Genomic DNA, 19,249 nt, shown 5'->3' on the forward strand with positions numbered 1-19,249 from the left:
CTCTCATGGATATGATTTTCGTGACTGGTGAATGAATGTCGAAGAAGTCTATATTTTTCTCTTTGTTTAAAAACCTTTGACTACAAGGAAAGCCTTGTATTCATCAACCGTACCATCAGGTTTTAGTTCCTTTTTCAAAAATCCAAATACAACCGATTGGTTTTGCAACTATGAGACAAGTCAACCAAGTGTCATGTTTTGTTAGACTCAAGAAAATTCATTTCATCGTTTATTGCTTTTGCCATAATTCAGCATCCAATGAGGATATAACTTCTTTAAGGCTTAATGAATCTTCTTCCAATGTATAAACCAAGTTCATACTCTTTAGCAATTTTAGCTTTCTTACCTCCTTGAGGTTCTATAACATCTTGTATGATGTTTTCATAACTATTTCTAATTACATGAATGTGATTAGATATAGTGCCCCCACTAGTTCTTAATTTTTAAAGGGAAATTTATTTTGCCCCCACTAATGTCGTGCTCCCATTAGAGCCTCCACTAGTGCCTCCACTATTCTTTAGTTAAAGGGGTAAATATTTACATAGAATTCGACATCTTTTAATTTCTATGATCACTTTCACATTTAGGTCATAAAACTTATATGTTTCGTTATTTATCGCATACCTGATGAATACATATTCATAGGCTCTACTAGTGAGTTCAACTCTCTTGGGGTCCAGGATCTAAATATAGTCCAGACAATCCCAAGTTCAAAAAATAAGACAAGTTGGATTGTCTTTTCTTCAAAAATTTCTTAATTAGAATTTTTGTTCTTAGACTTGGGTACTCTATAAATTTCAATTTTCGTTATAAAAAATTGAACATTCAAGCATATGAATTTTATTTTTCAAAGTTCACAGTCATCAATAAATATGATAAAAATATTATTTTATCATTTCTATTTTATGTGTCATCAAATTAACACATATCATTATGTTTAGAGATTCATATCCTCTAAATTCTAGTTTATATGAACTTTTGATTCATATATCTTGACTGCAATAAATAAAATTGTTTAATTATATAACTTTGGAATTAAGTCCAAGTTACTCAAGTTTTAAAATTTAAACACTTGTTCGTGATCAATTTTGATATGTCAAATATTAAAATCACACAACTAATAACATAGAAGGAGAATTTAATTTTTTAACATACCATCAAAGTGCAATCTTTTTCACAAGAGTGCATGGTACACAAGTCTCTCTTTAAGTCTGAGTCAACTCAGTCTTATTCAATAGAAATCTGAAATTCAGATTCTTTCTTAAACATAAATAGAATTTCACAATTCCATTTATTTTCCTTATTTATAAGTTTGGATTATTTAAAGCGATCGATGCATATGTTTATCAATTCTTGTTAAAGATTTGAAAACCAGTACGTGATATCAATGTTTAAAGAAAACACTTTTAGATTTCACCATAACAAAATAACGGCCTTGCATTATTTTATTTTCTGCTCCAAACAATTTTTTTTTATGTTTTGTAACAAACTAAACTTGTTTGGTTCTGTAACAAATAATTTGTTTTGTAACAAATTATTGTTTTCATCAAATAAATTTTTAGTAACTAATAATTTGTTTTGTAACAAATTATTGTTTTCATCAAATAAATTTTTAGTGTTGTTGATTGAGACAACAATCACTTCATCGTTTCATTCGAAAGATGTAAATCTATAGCTTGATTTATCCTTAATGTATTTAGGGACAACTTAACCTCAATATGTAACTTCTTCGGTAGACATAGCATATAGAAACGTCTTAAAATTGTTGTTTTTGGATTTCCAAACTGTTAAATTTGAATTTCCAAATTCTATCATCTACCGAAGTTGTTACTAGGTTGAGTCACGACCAGGTCGCTCTCTTTAAGACGTTTCGTGGCACTACCCAAAGTTGTGCAAGGTAGACTATCAACCACGCCGCCTCCAGGATAAAACAAGCCCAGCTACAACTGTTCGATTAACTACTGCACTGTAGATAAATCGTTCGAGAATTACACCCTCAAAATATGGCTCAATCGTTTGATCGAAGCCACTCGATACGGCACGTGACCGCTCTATTCGAAACCGTTCAAATTAATATGGTATTATTACCATTCGATTATGGTGCTGAGACCACTCAAATATGGTGTTACCACCATTCTAACTTCTCCAAAACATGAATATGGCACTACGACCACTCAAATATGGTGATACCACCATTTCTCCTTAAAATTATTAAAATAATATATATACTGTTAAGATCATTCTTTAATATGATCTTAATAGTACTCTATATTCCGAAGAATCATATATTATCGAAGGGAATATGAACCTAAGACCAAGGGACTATGGTCTTAAGAACACTCTTAATACCGAAGGGACAGAAAGGAGTAGAAGAAGAAGAACGATTTGTTAAAATCGAAAGGGAGAAGAGAGAAAACCGCACAGGAAGCATCAACTGTGAGATTTTGGTCTGAAGAATGAGTGGGGCGAGCTCTCCTTTTATAGGCAGAGTTACTTGGGGATTAAGTTTGCTTAATCCTTAAGCAAACGCGTTTTACGCGTGACTTGGGGATTAAGTTTGCTTAATCCTCAAGCAAACGCGTTTTCTTAATTGGAAATATCCGGAAGCTTCTGGATACGGGTTTGGATCGGGTCAGAATGTAACACATCAATTTGTTACGCGTAACGCTTTCGTATAATGAAAAATTAATTAATTAATTTAACATTTTCAAGTGACAAAAAATATATATCAATTTTTCTAACCCACGACCAAGCCCGGCCCGGCCGGTCGGACGGACGGCGGCGTCGTCATGCGTGTGATATATACATTTTTGTAAGCGTTCACCCGTTCACAAAAATGGGTACCCCAAGGGCACACCCTTGGAGGTCACCCCACCCTTATATAAACACTTACTAGTTGGGGTGACTCTCCAATGTGGGACATTTTTAAGTCACATACCCACACACTAGTTTCTCATAGTGTTTTCTTTCTTTCCAATTTTCTCACTAGACTTTAACTAGTGTTCCAACAATCCCCCACTTGACTTCAAAATGGTTTCGAGAAATAACGTAAAACGTTTCCATAAGATTTGCTAATATACAAAGGTGTTGTTAACAACTTGAACCTTTGCATAGTGGAAGGTATTCTGATTTAACAAGAGTTGCTTACAGCATTGAACTCTATCTCAGACATAGAATCCACACACAAACCTTTTCATAGGTGTATTCTAAAAGCCCGTGCGTTTTAAGGCCCTGCACGTGTATCCCGGTTTTAACGAATGCTCTATGAATTCTGCCTCGAAATTCCATAGGAACGGCCTAAGTTCCACATCCGTATAGGTGAGTCTATCAAGGGTACTCCTGTAGCTGTGTACCCCACTCAACATAGAGTATAGATCTCATTAAGAGTTACTATTACCTCATCCTTCTTTCGCTGCAGGATCATGCTTTCTAAATTCTTTCTCTCATAGCATGTTCTACCACTTCATGACTTGTTTTTACCCATTGAACCTAAGTCTTGGGATCTCCAGTCATATAGGTCGGGTTACCATCATTTGTGGGCTATAGGCATTAGTCCCATCCTACTGGATGTTTCTTGGACTTTCTCTCTATTAAGTCCTTTCGTCAAAGGATCAGCTAAGTTTTCATTCGTACGTACAAAATCAACTCTAACCGCTCCATTTAGAGATACACTCTCTAATCGTGCTGTGTTTTCGCCTTATCTGTCGTCTCTTACCATTGTAATAACGATTCTTAATCTTTGCAATAGCCGCGGTACTATCGCAATGAATTAACACAGCTGGCAACGGTTTATCCCATAAGGGGATTTCAGCTAGCAAGGATCTTAGCCAACTTGCTTCTTCACTAGTTTTTCTCTAGTGTTCTCATCTCAGATTCATTCCATAGTGGACTGAGTCAATATCATTTGTTTTAACAAACAACTCCTCTAGTGATGCTCAATGTGCAAACACTAGTCGCTAAATATTCATCTGAAAGATGTTCTATTTTATATCTTGTACCATTTAAGTACAACATGTTACTCTTAGAGTCATAGTCTTCTTAAGACACCTCATGACTCTTTCTATAGCATGGCAATGCTTCCCATCCGTCTACTAGTAAACTTGCACAAGAGTTTTACGACATTGACAATGTCGGATCTAATACATTCAGTGGCATACCTAAGTGCTGCCAATGATGCTCGTATATTATGTTTTTCTAATTCCATCTCAAGTGTTCTTACACTTGGATCATAATATGTGATTGCAAGTTTACGGTGAAATAATTACATTTCTTTAAGATCTTCTCAACTTTGTGAGAATTATCAAAAAAAGTTATCTTTTCTGATCTAGTAATCTTGAAACCAAGAATTACTTCAATTTTTGTTTAGGTCTTTCTTATCAATGTTGTTGATAAACAATGATTTCACATAATTCATAACATGAATCTTTAAATCAAATATGAGCAAGTCGTCTTCATAGAGACATATGATCGTGTAAATATTATTTGTCACTTTCATTCACTTTATACTCATTCGATAATATTAGAATCTCAAATTTTTCATGCCATTCCTCAGGAGTTTATTTTAGACCATTCAAATAATTATCTAACTTACAGACCTTGTTTTCTTGTCCATGAATTGCAAACTTTTTCAGGTTGTTCCATATAGACTTGTTCTTCTAGTTCACCATAAAAAGGCAACTTTCACATCCATTTGGAGTACTTTCAAGTTATAAACGGCGGCTAAAGGGACTAGTACTCTCATGGATATGATTTTCGTGACTGGTGAATGAATGTCGAAGAAGTCTATATTTTTCTCTTTGTTTAAAAACCTTTGACTACAAGGAAAGCCTTGTATTCATCAACCGTACCATCAGGTTTTAGTTCCTTTTTCAAAAATCCAAATACAACCGATTGGTTTTGCAACTATGAGACAAGTTAACCAAGTGTCATGTTTTGTTAGACTCAAGAAAATTCATTTCATCGTTTATTGCTTTTGCCATAATTCAGCATCCAATGAGGATATAACTTCTTTAAGGCTTAATGAATCTTCTTCCAATGTATAAACCAAGTTCATACTCTTTAGCAATTTTAGCTTTCTTACCTCCTTGAGGTTCTATAACATCTTGTATGATGTTTTCATAACTATTTCTAATTACATGAATGTGATTAGATATAGTGCCCCCACTAGTTCTTAATTTTTAAAGGGAAATTTATTTTGCCCCCACTAATGTCGTGCTCCCATTAGAGCCTCCACTAGTGCCTCCACTATTCTTTAGTTAAAGGGGTAAATATTTACATAGAATTCGACATCTTTTAATTTCTATGATCACTTTCACATTTAGGTCATAAAACTTATATGTTTCGTTATTTATCGCATACCTGATGAATACATATTCATAGGCTCTACTAGTGAGTTCAACTCTCTTGGGGTCCAGGATCTAAATATAGTCCAGACAATCCCAAGTTCAAAAAATAAGACAAGTTGGATTGTCTTTTCTTCAAAAATTTCTTAATTAGAATTTTTGTTCTTAGACTTGGGTACTCTATAAATTTCAATTTTCGTTATAAAAAATTGAACATTCAAGCATATGAATTTTATTTTTCAAAGTTCACAGTCATCAATAAATATGATAAAAATATTATTTTATCATTTCTATTTTATGTGTCATCAAATTAACACATATCATTATGTTTAGAGATTCATATCCTCTAAATTCTAGTTTATATGAACTTTTGATTCATATATCTTGACTGCAATAAATAAAATTGTTTAATTATATAACTTTGGAATTAAGTCCAAGTTACTCAAGTTTTAAAATTTAAACACTTGTTCGTGATCAATTTTGATATGTCAAATATTAAAATCACACAACTAATAACATAGAAGGAGAATTTAATTTTTTAACATACCATCAAAGTGCAATCTTTTTCACAAGAGTGCATGGTACACAAGTCTCTCTTTAAGTCTGAGTCAACTCAGTCTTATTCAATAGAAATCTGAAATTCAGATTCTTTCTTAAACATAAATAGAATTTCACAATTCCATTTATTTTCCTTATTTATAAGTTTGGATTATTTAAAGCGATCGATGCATATGTTTATCAATTCTTGTTAAAGATTTGAAAACCAGTACGTGATATCAATGTTTAAAGAAAACACTTTTAGATTTCACCATAACAAAATAACGGCCTTGCATTATTTTATTTTCTGCTCCAAACAATTTTTTTTTATGTTTTGTAACAAACTAAACTTGTTTGGTTCTGTAACAAATAATTTGTTTTGTAACAAATTATTGTTTTCATCAAATAAATTTTTAGTAACTAATAATTTGTTTTGTAACAAATTATTGTTTTCATCAAATAAATTTTTAGTGTTGTTGATTGAGACAACAATCACTTCATCGTTTCATTCGAAAGATGTAAATCTATAGCTTGATTTATCCTTAATGTATTTAGGGACAACTTAACCTCAATATGTAACTTCTTCGGTAGACATAGCATATAGAAACGTCTTAAAATTGTTGTTTTTGGATTTCCAAACTGTTAAATTTGAATTTCCAAATTCTATCATCTACCGAAGTTGTTACTAGGTTGAGTCACGACCAGGTCGCTCTCTTTAAGACGTTTCGTGGCACTACCCAAAGTTGTGCAAGGTAGACTATCAACCACGCCGCCTCCAGGATAAAACAAGCCCAGCTACAACTGTTCGATTAACTACTGCACTGTAGATAAATCGTTCGAGAATTACACCCTCAAAATATGGCTCAATCGTTTGATCGAAGCCACTCGATACGGCACGTGACCGCTCTATTCGAAACCGTTCAAATTAATATGGTATTATTACCATTCGATTATGGTGCTGAGACCACTCAAATATGGTGTTACCACCATTCTAACTTCTCCAAAACATGAATATGGCACTACGACCACTCAAATATGGTGATACCACCATTTCTCCTTAAAATTATTAAAATAATATATATACTGTTAAGATCATTCTTTAATATGATCTTAATAGTACTCTATATTCCGAAGAATCATATATTATCGAAGGGAATATGAACCTAAGACCAAGGGACTATGGTCTTAAGAACACTCTTAATACCGAAGGGACAGAAAGGAGTAGAAGAAGAAGAACGATTTGTTAAAATCGAAAGGGAGAAGAGAGAAAACCGCACAGGAAGCATCAACTGTGAGATTTTGGTCTGAAGAATGAGTGGGGCGAGCTCTCCTTTTATAGGCAGAGTTACTTGGGGATTAAGTTTGCTTAATCCTTAAGCAAACGCGTTTTACGCGTGACTTGGGGATTAAGTTTGCTTAATCCTCAAGCAAACGCGTTTTCTTAATTGGAAATATCCGGAAGCTTCTGGATACGGGTTTGGATCGGGTCAGAATGTAACACATCAATTTGTTACGCGTAACGCTTTCGTATAATGAAAAATTAATTAATTAATTTAACATTTTCAAGTGACAAAAAATATATATCAATTTTTCTAACCCACGACCCACGACCAAGCCCGGCCCGGCCGGTCGGACGGACGGCGGCGTCGTCGTGCGTGTGATATATACATTTTTGTAAGCGTTCACCCGTTCACAAAAATGGGTACCCCAAGGGCACACCCTTGGAGGTCACCCCACCCTTATATAAACACTTACTAGTTGGGGTGACTCTCCAATGTGGGACATTTTTAAGTCACATACCCACACACTAGTTTCTCATAGTGTTTTCTTTCTTTCCAATTTTCTCACTAGACTTTAACTAGTGTTCCAACAATCCCCCACTTGACTTTAAAATGGTTTCGAGAAATAACGTAAAACGTTTCCATAAGATTTGCTAATATACAAAGGTGTTGTTAACAACTTGAACCTTTGCATAGTGGAAGGTATTCTGATTTAACAAGAGTTGCTTACAGCATTGAACTCTATCTCAGACATAGAATCCACACACAAACCTTTTCATAGGTGTATTCTAAAAGCCCGTGCGTTTTAAGGCCCTGCACGTGTATCCCGGTTTTAACGAATGCTCTAGGAATTCTGCCTCGAAATTCCATAGGACCGGCCTAAGTTCCACATTCGTATAGGTGAGTCTATCAAGGGTACTCCTGTAGCTGTGTACCCCACTAAACATAGAGTATAGATCTCATTAAGAGTTACTATTACCTCATCCTTCTTTCGCTGCAGGATCATGCTTTCTAAATTCTTTCTCTCATAGCATGTTCTACCACTTCATGACTTGTTTTTACCCATTGAACCTAAGTCTTGGGATCTCCAGTCATATAGGTCGGGTTACCATCATTTGTGGGCTATAGGCATTAGTCCCATCCTACTGGATGTTTCTTGGACTTTCTCTCTATTAAGTCCTTTCGTCAAAGGATCAGCTAAGTTTTCATTCGTACGTACAAAATCAACTCTAACCGCTCCATTTAGAGATACACTCTCTAATCGTGCTGTGTTTTCGCCTTATCTGTCGTCTCTTACCATTGTAATAACGATTCTTAATCTTTGCAATAGCCGCGGTACTATCGCAATGAATTAACACAGCTGGCAACGGTTTATCCCATAAGGGGATTTCAGCTAGCAAGGATCTTAGCCAACTTGCTTCTTCACTAGTTTTTCTCTAGTGTTGTCATCTCAGATTCATTCCATAGTGGACTGAGTCAATATCATTTGTTTTAACAAACAACTCCTCTAGTGATGCTCAATGTGCAAACACTAGTCGCTAAATATTCAACTGAAATATGTTCTATTTTATATCTTGTACCATTTAAGTACAACATGTTACTCTTAGAGTCATAGTCTTCTTAAGACACCTCATGACTCTTTCTATAGCATGGCAATGCTTCCCATACGTCTACTAGTAAACTTGCACAAGAGTTTTACGACATTGACAATGTCGGATCTAATACATTCAGTGGCATACCTAAGTGCTGCCAATGATGCTCGTATATTATGTTTTTCTAATTCCATCTCAAGTGTTCTTACACTTGGATCATAATATGTGATTGCAAGTTTACGGTGAAATAATTACATTTCTTTAAGATCTTCTCAACTTTGTGAGAATTATCAAAAAAAGTTATCTTTTCTGATCTAGTAATCTTGAAACCAAGAATTACTTCAATTTTTGTTTAGGTCTTTCTTATCAATGTTGTTGATAAACAATGATTTCACATAATTCATAACATGAATCTTTAAATCAAATATGAGCAAGTCGTCTTCATAGAGACATATGATCGTGCAAATATTATTTGTCACTTTCATTCACTTTATACTCATTCGATAATATTAGAATCTCAAATTTTTCATGCCATTCCTCAGGAGTTTATTTTAGACCATTCAAATAATTATCTAACTTACAGACCTTGTTTTCTTGTCCATGAATTGCAAACTTTTTCAGGTTGTTCCATATAGACTTGTTCTTCTAGTTCACCATAAAAAGGCAACTTTCACATCCATTTGGAGTACTTTCGAGTTATAAACGGCGGCTAAAGGGACTAGTACTCTCATGGATATGATTTTCGTGACTGGTGAATGAATGTCGAAGAAGTCTATATTTTTCTCTTTGTTTAAAAACCTTTGACTACAAGGAAAGCCTTGTATTCATCAACCGTACCATCAGGTTTTAGTTCCTTTTTCAAAAATCCAAATACAACCGATTGGTTTTGCAACTATGAGACAAGTCAACCAAGTGTCATGTTTTGTTAGACTCAAGAAAATTCATTTCATCGTTTATTGCTTTTGCCATAATTCAGCATCCAATGAGGATATAACTTCTTTAAGGCTTAATGAATCTTCTTCCAATGTATAAACCAAGTTCATACTCTTTAGCAATTTTAGCTTTCTTACCTCCTTGAGGTTCTATAACATCTTGTATGATGTTTTCATAACTATTTCTAATTACATGAATGTGATTAGATATAGTGCCCCCACCAGTTCTTAATTTTTAAAGGGAAATTTATTTTGCCCCCACTAATGTCGTGCTCCCATTAGAGCCTCCACTAGTGCCTCCACTATTCTTTAGTTAAAGGGGTAAATATTTACATAGAATTCGACATCTTTTAATTTCTATGATCACTTTCACATTTAGGTCATAAAACTTATATGTTTCGTTATTTATCGCATACCTGATGAATACATATTCATAGGCTCTACTAGTGAGTTCAACTCTCTTGGGGTCCAGGATCTAAATATAGTCCAGACAATCCCAAGTTCAAAAAATAAGACAAGTTGGATTGTCTTTTCTTCAAAAATTTCTTAATTAGAATTTTTGTTCTTAGACTTGGGTACTCTATAAATTTCAATTTTCGTTATAAAAAATTGAACATTCAAGCATATGAATTTTATTTTTCAAAGTTCACAGTCATCAATAAATATGATAAAAATATTATTTTATCATTTCTATTTTATGTGTCATCAAATTAACACATATCATTATGTTTAGAGATTCATATCCTCTAAATTCTAGTTTATATGAACTTTTGATTCATATATCTTGACTGCAATAAATAAAATTGTTTAATTATATAACTTTGGAATTAAGTCCAAGTTACTCAAGTTTTAAAATTTAAACACTTGTTCGTGATCAATTTTGATATGTCAAATATTAAAATCACACAACTAATAACATAGAAGGAGAATTTAATTTTTTAACATACCATCAAAGTGCAATCTTTTTCACAAGAGTGCATGGTACACAAGTCTCTCTTTAAGTCTGAGTCAACTCAGTCTTATTCAATAGAAATCTGAAATTCAGATTCTTTCTTAAACATAAATAGAATTTCACAATTCCATTTATTTTCCTTATTTATAAGTTTGGATTATTTAAAGCGATCGATGCATATGTTTATCAATTCTTGTTAAAGATTTGAAAACCAGTACGTGATATCAATGTTTAAAGAAAACACTTTTAGATTTCACCATAACAAAATAACGGCCTTGCATTATTTTATTTTCTGCTCCAAACAATTTTTTTTATGTTTTGTAACAAACTAAACTTGTTTGGTTCTGTAACAAATAATTTGTTTTGTAACAAATTATTGTTTTCATCAAATAAATTTTTAGTAACTAATAATTTGTTTTGTAACAAATTATTGTTTTCATCAAATAAATTTTTAGTGTTGTTGATTGAGACAACAATCACTTCATCGTTTCATTCGAAAGATGTAAATCTATAGCTTGATTTATCCTTAATGTATTTAGGGACAACTTAACCTCAATATGTAACTTCTTCGGTAGACATAGCATATAGAAACGTCTTAAAATTGTTGTTTTTGGATTTCCAAACTGTTAAATTTGAATTTCCAAATTCTATCATCTACCGAAGTTGTTACTAGGTTGAGTCACGACCAGGTCGCTCTCTTTAAGACGTTTCGTGGCACTACCCAAAGTTGTGCAAGGTAGACTATCAACCACGCCGCCTCCAGGATAAAACAAGCCCAGCTACAACTGTTCGATTAACTACTGCACTGTAGATAAATCGTTCGAGAATTACACCCTCAAAATATGGCTCAATCGTTTGATCGAAGCCACTCGATACGGCACGTGACCGCTCTATTCGAAACCGTTCAAATTAATATGGTATTATTACCATTCGATTATGGTGCTGAGACCACTCAAATATGGTGTTACCACCATTCTAACTTCTCCAAAACATGAATATGGCACTACGACCACTCAAATATGGTGATACCACCATTTCTCCTTAAAATTATTAAAATAATATATATACTGTTAAGATCATTCTTTAATATGATCTTAATAGTACTCTATATTCCGAAGAATCATATATTATCGAAGGGAATATGAACCTAAGACCAAGGGACTATGGTCTTAAGAACACTCTTAATACCGAAGGGACAGAAAGGAGTAGAAGAAGAAGAACGATTTGTTAAAATCGAAAGGGAGAAGAGAGAAAACCGCACAGGAAGCATCAACTGTGAGATTTTGGTCTGAAGAATGAGTGGGGCGAGCTCTCCTTTTATAGGCAGAGTTACTTGGGGATTAAGTTTGCTTAATCCTTAAGCAAACGCGTTTTACGCGTGACTTGGGGATTAAGTTTGCTTAATCCTCAAGCAAACGCGTTTTCTTAATTGGAAATATCCGGAAGCTTCTGGATACGGGTTTGGATCGGGTCAGAATGTAACACATCAATTTGTTACGCGTAACGCTTTCGTATAATGAAAAATTAATTAATTAATTTAACATTTTCAAGTGACAAAAAATATATATCAATTTTTCTAACCCACGACCCACGACCAAGCCCGGCCCGGCCGGTCGGACGGACGGCGGCGTCGTCGTGCGTGTAATATATACATTTTTGTAAGCGTTCACCCGTTCACAAAAATGGGTACCCCAAGGGCACACCCTTGGAGGTCACCCCACCCTTATATAAACACTTACTAGTTGGGGTGACTCTCCAATGTGGGACATTTTTAAGTCACATACCCACACACTAGTTTCTCATAGTGTTTTCTTTCTTTCCAATTTTCTCACTAGACTTTAACTAGTGTTCCAACAATATTTAACCTGGTATCAAAGCCGGGTTAAGGATTGCGATGTGGGAATTTGACCCAGGCCCACGCTAGGCGTGAGGGTGGGTGTTGAAGTTGGTTTTGAAGTTGTTCGTAGTTCGTTGTTAGTCCCACATCGCTCAGGTTCCCGGGCTGTCGATTGTATAAATATGCTTGAGTTCCCTCCTCCTTTGCTCAGGTTCCCGGGCTGTCGATTGTATAAATATGCTTGAGTTCCCTCCTCCTTTGAGCTAGCTTTTGGGATGAGATCCAAGAATATTTAACAGGAAGGTTGAACAACATAGAAATGGGATGACTCAAAACTCAAGGTTCCCGGGCTGTCGATTGTATAAATATGCTTGAGTTCCCTCCTCCTTTGCTCAGGTTCCCGGGCTGTCGATTGTATAAATATGCTTGAGTTCCCTCCTCCTTTGAGCTAGCTTTTGGGATGAGATCCAAGCATATTTAACAGGAAGGTTGAACAACATAGAAATGGGATGACTCAAAACTCAATAGCCGAAGGTATTAAGTTAATATGTGGTATCCAACTCACTTGTGTGGTTGCTCTTGGCCCAACGTAGATGATCCTCCAGGCATTCCTCATGATCCAACAATGGTATCGAAGTTGATGGTGCAATGAAGGGTTCAACCGACTGCTCGTGTCGAAAGTCTCACATTTCTTGAAAAAGATAAGGTTGAGCAATGTATAAGTGAGAGTTGAACAATATATAAGTAAGAGGATCTATAAGTCTAATGCCTTCAAGTCAAAAAAAAAAAAACCTTAAAAAATGGTATCTTGAATTGCCGCCACTCTCACCCATGCTAAGGGCCACCCTTCCTCATAACCCAACAGTTTTAAATGTAAATGTGGTGTCTAAATTTTCATTGTACCGTGGTGAGCTCCACAATTGACAAATATATTCACTTTTGAAGATATAAATTTTGAAAAAAAATCACATACTAATTTTGACAAATGTGGTGTCTAAAAAAAATTTTCTTTCAAAAAAAAAAAATTCTTTAAGATTAGAACAGAGTTTCAAAATTGTTAAGGGCCGACAAAATCACATATTCATTCATTCAACCCAACATCCTAATAAGTTTGGTCATATGCACTAAAATATTGGGTAACGAACAACATCAACAGTGGAGATGGATGGAACCTGAAATTCGAAACTGGAGAGCGATAAAATACTAGAATTATGCTCTTCTCACAACACATTTTGCGCGCGCCCAACTAAAATACCGAAAATACCCCTACGTTAGTTAACTAACGCAAGTGTTAAAATCTGCGCATCTTAACATGCGCTGCGCAACTTAACTCACGCTGAAATTAACTCACGCAGGGGTATTTTGGGAAGTTCAGTTTGGCTCGAGCAAAATGTGTTTGGAGAGGAGCAGAATTCAAAATACTATATAGATGAGTTATCATCATCTGATGATCCATAAAATTGCTTAATCCAACAATTTCATCAAATTACTTTTTTTTTAAAGGAATTCATAAAAACTACTTGTTCATATTAGAAGAGCACTCCGTTATAAATTTTGCTCACTTTTTGTTCTTTCCAACACAAACATTTGCAAATCGCATCCTTATATCAACATTTTTGTGCTGACTTGTTGATTCTATGCAATATTTTTCTTTTTCATCGATGAATTGGCAAACACCATTGAAACTCACACTCAACTGTCAAATCTCGAATGCAGACTAGATTTGAATATTATCAATCGAGGTAGATATTATGTTACTAACATAATTTAACTTGTTTAAGGAACTCATTATAGAAATATACAATATGTATCAAAAGTCGTGCATTCAACTTATTAAAAATTAAAATGTTATGTTTTCCAATGCAAAATTACTCTTTTTAAGTTCTTTAACATGTGTCTTAAGGATACAAGTTAGCATGACCCTTTGTTTGATTATGGTAAAATTTCAAATTATGGTTGGCGATATTAATGTGAAGAAAAAAAGTGAAGGGATTTAATAAATGTGAAGTCTTGTGGTAGTTGATGCGTTGACAATCACGTACGCTCTGAATAGATGGGATTCAATATGAAAAAAAAAGTGTAAAGTTTACTAAGAAAGAAATAAATATCGTGACGAGGATAAGATAAGTGTGTTTCATACCATAACTTATTAATTGCTAATCGACTGTTAGCTCACTGTCACTATTTTAAAAAATCGGACCAACAGTACAAGAAAATATATGTATTATGTTAGCAAAATCACCGCTAAAACACTTTTTTTTTAAGGTTTAAATGTGTCATTAGTCCCTGCACTTTCACCATATTTTAGTATTGGTCCCTGCACTTTTTTTTGTTTGGTTTTAGTCCCTGCACTTTGTAAAAAAATTTAGTATTGGTCCCTCTGTTAACTTTCTGTTAAAAAAAAAAAAACAAAACTAACGGAGTGCCACGTGGACCAATCATTTCATGCCACGTGGCACACAAAAACACAATTTTATAATTAAAATAAATCAAATAAAATAATTGATTTTTAATTAGTTTTATTAATATTATCAATTAAAAAGAAAAGAGAGCTGGGAAGCAAATGAAAAACGCCAGTTTTAAGAAAGGAAGAAGAAACGGATTTTCGTGATTCAACATTGCGATTAGATTTCAACCTTCATCCATCACGTTTCGATTTCGTCTTCCATCAATAAAATTGATTTCGACCTCCATCATTCAATTCATGTTTAGTTTTTGTTTCCGTTTCCATTACCGTTCGCGATTTCTATCTCTGATGTCGCCTTCGTTTTTGTTTTGAGCTGCGTTTGGAAGCATTACTACCACTGAATTGTCGTTTCTGCAAAATCGGTTCTTGTTCTTTTGTTGTTTAATGGTTCAATTTATGTTTGTTTTCTGTAGCTGTAACTTTCACCTTTCTGCTATTTCAATTTCTGTTAAATGTTTTAATTTCTATTCTGGTTTGGAAGCATTCCTACCACTGAATTTTCCGATTTAGAAGAAAGGGAACAAAAGAAAGGTGAAACCTACAATTGAACCATTAACTCAGGTGACACAACCATGCATGCTTGGTTAGATTCGAATAAGAAGAAACCAAAACCAAACAAAAAAAAAAGTGCAGGGACCAATACCAAAATATGATGAAAGTGCACGGACCAATGACACATTTAAGCTTTTTTTAACATCAAAACTAAAAAATTATTCTTATTAACCTTAGAAAAACATAAGAAATTAGATATATGAATTTCTTTTCTTCTTTTTTAAATAAATATATTAGATATATTAAATTTCTTAATATGTATTTTGCTTTTGACCAACACATTTCTATTCAATCTGTCAAAAAACCACATTTCTATTCAAACAGAACAATAATGACAATCTTTCTTCAAAAATAAAGTTATGCAGTTATAAAATCTTATCGTTGATGTTTCCTTGTATTCCATGACTATGTTAGAGGTGGATTTTATTGTGTGATGGACGTCCTCTGCAGTTTGTTCAAAGTCGTGCAATAATTGGTCTAGTTGCAATAAATCATAGCAAACAAAATTATGAACTATCACATGTCACAGCTAAGATTACAAAACCTAAACTGTACGAAGTAATTAACCACTAAATTTAGAATCACAAAACCTGTTAACATTATCCAGCTATTTGGCATGGAAAGTGTTGATCACAGCCTATCATAACCGAAGACTATGAAAGCTAGGGTTGTAGGCCTCCAATTATTTTAGTTTTAGATTATTAAGGCCTAAAATTGGTTTGGTTTCAAAGAGTTTAAGGGGCATGAATGATACACATTAATTGACAAAAAGAAACGTCGGTGTATTTGAGGTTTGAACTCGCACCATAACACAATAAACGTTGTGGTTTTTTTTATATCAAATAAGCTGCACTTACGAGACGTTTAGTCTCAAATTTAAGCTTCCATATAATCGTTTGATATATATTCTCTGTATGCATTTACTTGATTGTTATAGGAGGGTATTAGATTGAGATTTAAATAAATTTAAAAGACTTTTCGGTGATACAAGGGTACTTGAGGCTTTTATAGAATGTAAATAAGTTTTTTGATATTGAATTAAGACTATCTAGATTTTATATAGAGGTACATCCAAATTTGATGTATTCAATTGAGATTTTTCAAAACTTATAAAATGATTTTTGGTATTAAAAAATATACAGACTTTGAAGAATTGTTTTGTGAAATTGTACTTTAATTTTGGAAGAAAAACATTAACAATTCCATATACATACATATATATATTTTATTTCATTTTCACATAAACAAAATCAAATCATTTCGTTAATAATAACAGTCTCAATAGAAGATGACATATGGTCATGAACATGAGAAAGATAGTGTCTTCCTAGCTAAAAAGTGGGCAACATTATTTGTTTGTCCTAATGAAACATTATCTTAAAGTTTTGGTAAATTCTAAATGAAGTTTTGCAAAATTGAAAAATAGCTCGAAACACAGAATTGGTATTGGCTCTCCTAGATATTATGTCAACCACTTGCTTACATTTTTTTTTTATAAGGCAAGAGTCCAGTGACATAAAAAAGGAATAGAAAACAGTCCAAAAGATGGAATGTCTTGCAGATTCCAGTCTATGTCAGGGACTCATATATATTATTAAAAAAAAGGAAAAAATAAATACAAAAAAGGAAAAAATAAATACAAAAAACCACTTGCTTACATTAAAGTTTGATAGAAAAATTAGATAAACTCATGCTACCAAGCCGCTTTATCACTTCCTTTAATCTCCTTGTTTCCGCCTCAAGAGTTTGTGGTAAACCTTGAAACCATGTTGTTCTAGCCCTTATATACTCTGTGTGCCTCCCTCTAAGACACATCCCTACGCCATAACATCCTTTGTTCCTTGAAAATTGCCACGTTAATATTTCATTTTACCTCTCCCTCTTCGAGACTTCTCCACCCACAGTGACTTGTTTCCCCACTCTAGCATTCCTCACCTCCATCTAGTTGTCCTTCATGTTCACGAGCCTACTGCCATTGCAGCAATGCGTCCCACTCCATGTACACATACATGAGTGCGCTCGTACCGATATCGTTCCATATCTTGACATTCTTCCTCTTCCATATGAACCATACCGTCATGAAAAAAAAAAAAGGAGTTGTTGATGAGGTAATTCCTCTAATAACTGAAAGAAGAGAGATACAAAACCATCCCCAATTTCCAGGTTCTTCCTCAGAATATACCAAGGCTTGTTGCTTACCATACTTATTCTAACGCACCACAACCAAAGAAAACATGCCAAACTTTTTTTTTTTTTGAAGAAATCAAAATGATATAATGAAACAAGAGCCATCTTCCAGGTACAAGGTGTACCAGAGAGAAAGCTCACCAAATACAGTCAGTGTTCAACAACAAAGTAAAAATTAGCCAATTCCTGTACATAACAACGGATTTTGGCACCAGTTATAAAAACTATAATGAAAAGATACAGAACTTGCTTTAAACCACCAGAAGGAAAGCTGTTTGACATTCTCCAGAAGTTGCATAAGGGAACTCTGGGTACCTCTGAAAATTCTAGCATTCCTATCCTTCCAAATTACCCAAGTTGTAGCATACCAGATCAAATGCATAAAAGAGCATCTAGATTTACCGTAACCTATAGAAGAACCAAACTGAATGAAATGATCCAAAATACGTGGTGGATCCGCTGAGTAAACACCAGCCAATTCCTCACCAGTTGCCAAAGATGTCCGAAAAAAGTACAAGATAGAAATAAATTGCATTCGGATTCATGAAGACCACAACCACTGACACAATTACGAGCCTCAGGAAGAATGATACCTCTACGGAACAAATTTAATTTTGAAGGAAAACGGTTGCGAAACAGACGCCAAGCGAACACCGAAACCTTCAAAGGCACATCCTTCCTCCATAACAGGTTGGCCGGAATCTGAACATTGACCTGCGTCGTATCTGTAAGCAAGTGATAAGCACCACAAGTCGTGTAACCGTTGACTATGTCAGGGGTCCACCTCCAAGTATCAGCTGAATCAACCTGAATCAACATGCCAAACATTTTGATAAGACTTTTCACACATCATAAATCGAACTCTGCACTGAACTCCTCTTGTTTGAAGCGGGTATCTCATTGGTAGACATCCTCTGGCCACCCCCTTCACCTTTTGAGCTTTGAGGCCCCAAAGTTTCATCAAGGTTCCCTCCACTCACCTTTGCTCACTAAGTTTTCCATAATATAATGATATGTGGAGCTTGCATTGTCGGAGTCTAAAACCTCCTTTGACCACTACATGTGAAGCATGTATACTACGCCAAACAAAACTCAACTTATGACTCAAACAAGTCCATATATTTATTACTAAAAATTATGTGTTTTTTATGTAAAAAAAAAAATGCATTTTCAAATAAACTTTCAGACAATTAACTTCAAATGTATACTTATATCGCTTGTTTTAAAAATAGAAAAAAAATTAAGAGACAATGAGGAAACGGGGTAAAAAAAATTAAAATGTTTTGCTCTTGTGTTTGTTGTTTGGGTGTGTTTTTCGTTCCCTCGGGTGCTGATTTTTCAGCTTTTGTTTTGTCCTTTTTTTTGCCTTGGTTCGTAACCCATATATGTTATTTGTCGTTAAAAAAGTCAAAAAAGTGTCACCGAGGAAAAAAAAAAGGAAAGGAGAAAAGAAAACGAAGCATAAATACAATTTGTGTACCCTTGTTGTGGTGAATACAGTGGTACCCCGTAAAATTAGGTTATGTATGTACTCATTATTCAATTCTCAATGAAATATCATATTTTTGTAT

At 34.2% G+C, this 19,249-nt stretch overlaps 1 protein-coding gene across 1 annotated transcript; it reads right to left on the reverse strand.

Annotated features, from left to right (window-relative positions):
- Positions 1–17,853: 17,853 nt before the first annotated feature.
- LOC146951710 (uncharacterized) lies at positions 17,854–18,506 on the reverse strand. The gene is made up of 2 exons (XM_085741432.1): positions 18,251–18,506; positions 17,854–18,137 (listed from the first exon to the last, which is right to left on the reverse strand). Exons 1-2 carry the CDS (start codon positions 18,504–18,506, stop codon positions 17,854–17,856), a joined length of 540 nt encoding a protein of 179 aa, XP_085597558.1.
- Between the last annotated feature and the right edge of the window lie 743 nt (positions 18,507–19,249).

Source organism: Medicago sativa, chromosome 1, assembly GCF_051527215.1.
Source record: "Medicago sativa cultivar Bolivia chromosome 1, Bolivia_mono, whole genome shotgun sequence".
NCBI lineage: Eukaryota > Viridiplantae > Streptophyta > Magnoliopsida > Fabales > Fabaceae > Medicago > Medicago sativa.

Excerpts from the sequence above, each read along its gene's own strand:
- LOC146951710 (XM_085741432.1), bottom strand. The coding sequence starts at position 18,506 with ATGTTTGGCATGTTGATTCAGGTTGATTCAGCTGATACTTGGAGGTGG. Across the intron at positions 18,138-18,250 it reads TATCATTCTTCCTGAGGCTC|CGGATCCACCACGTATTTTG; the intron begins GTAATTGTGTCA and ends GTGTTTACTCAG.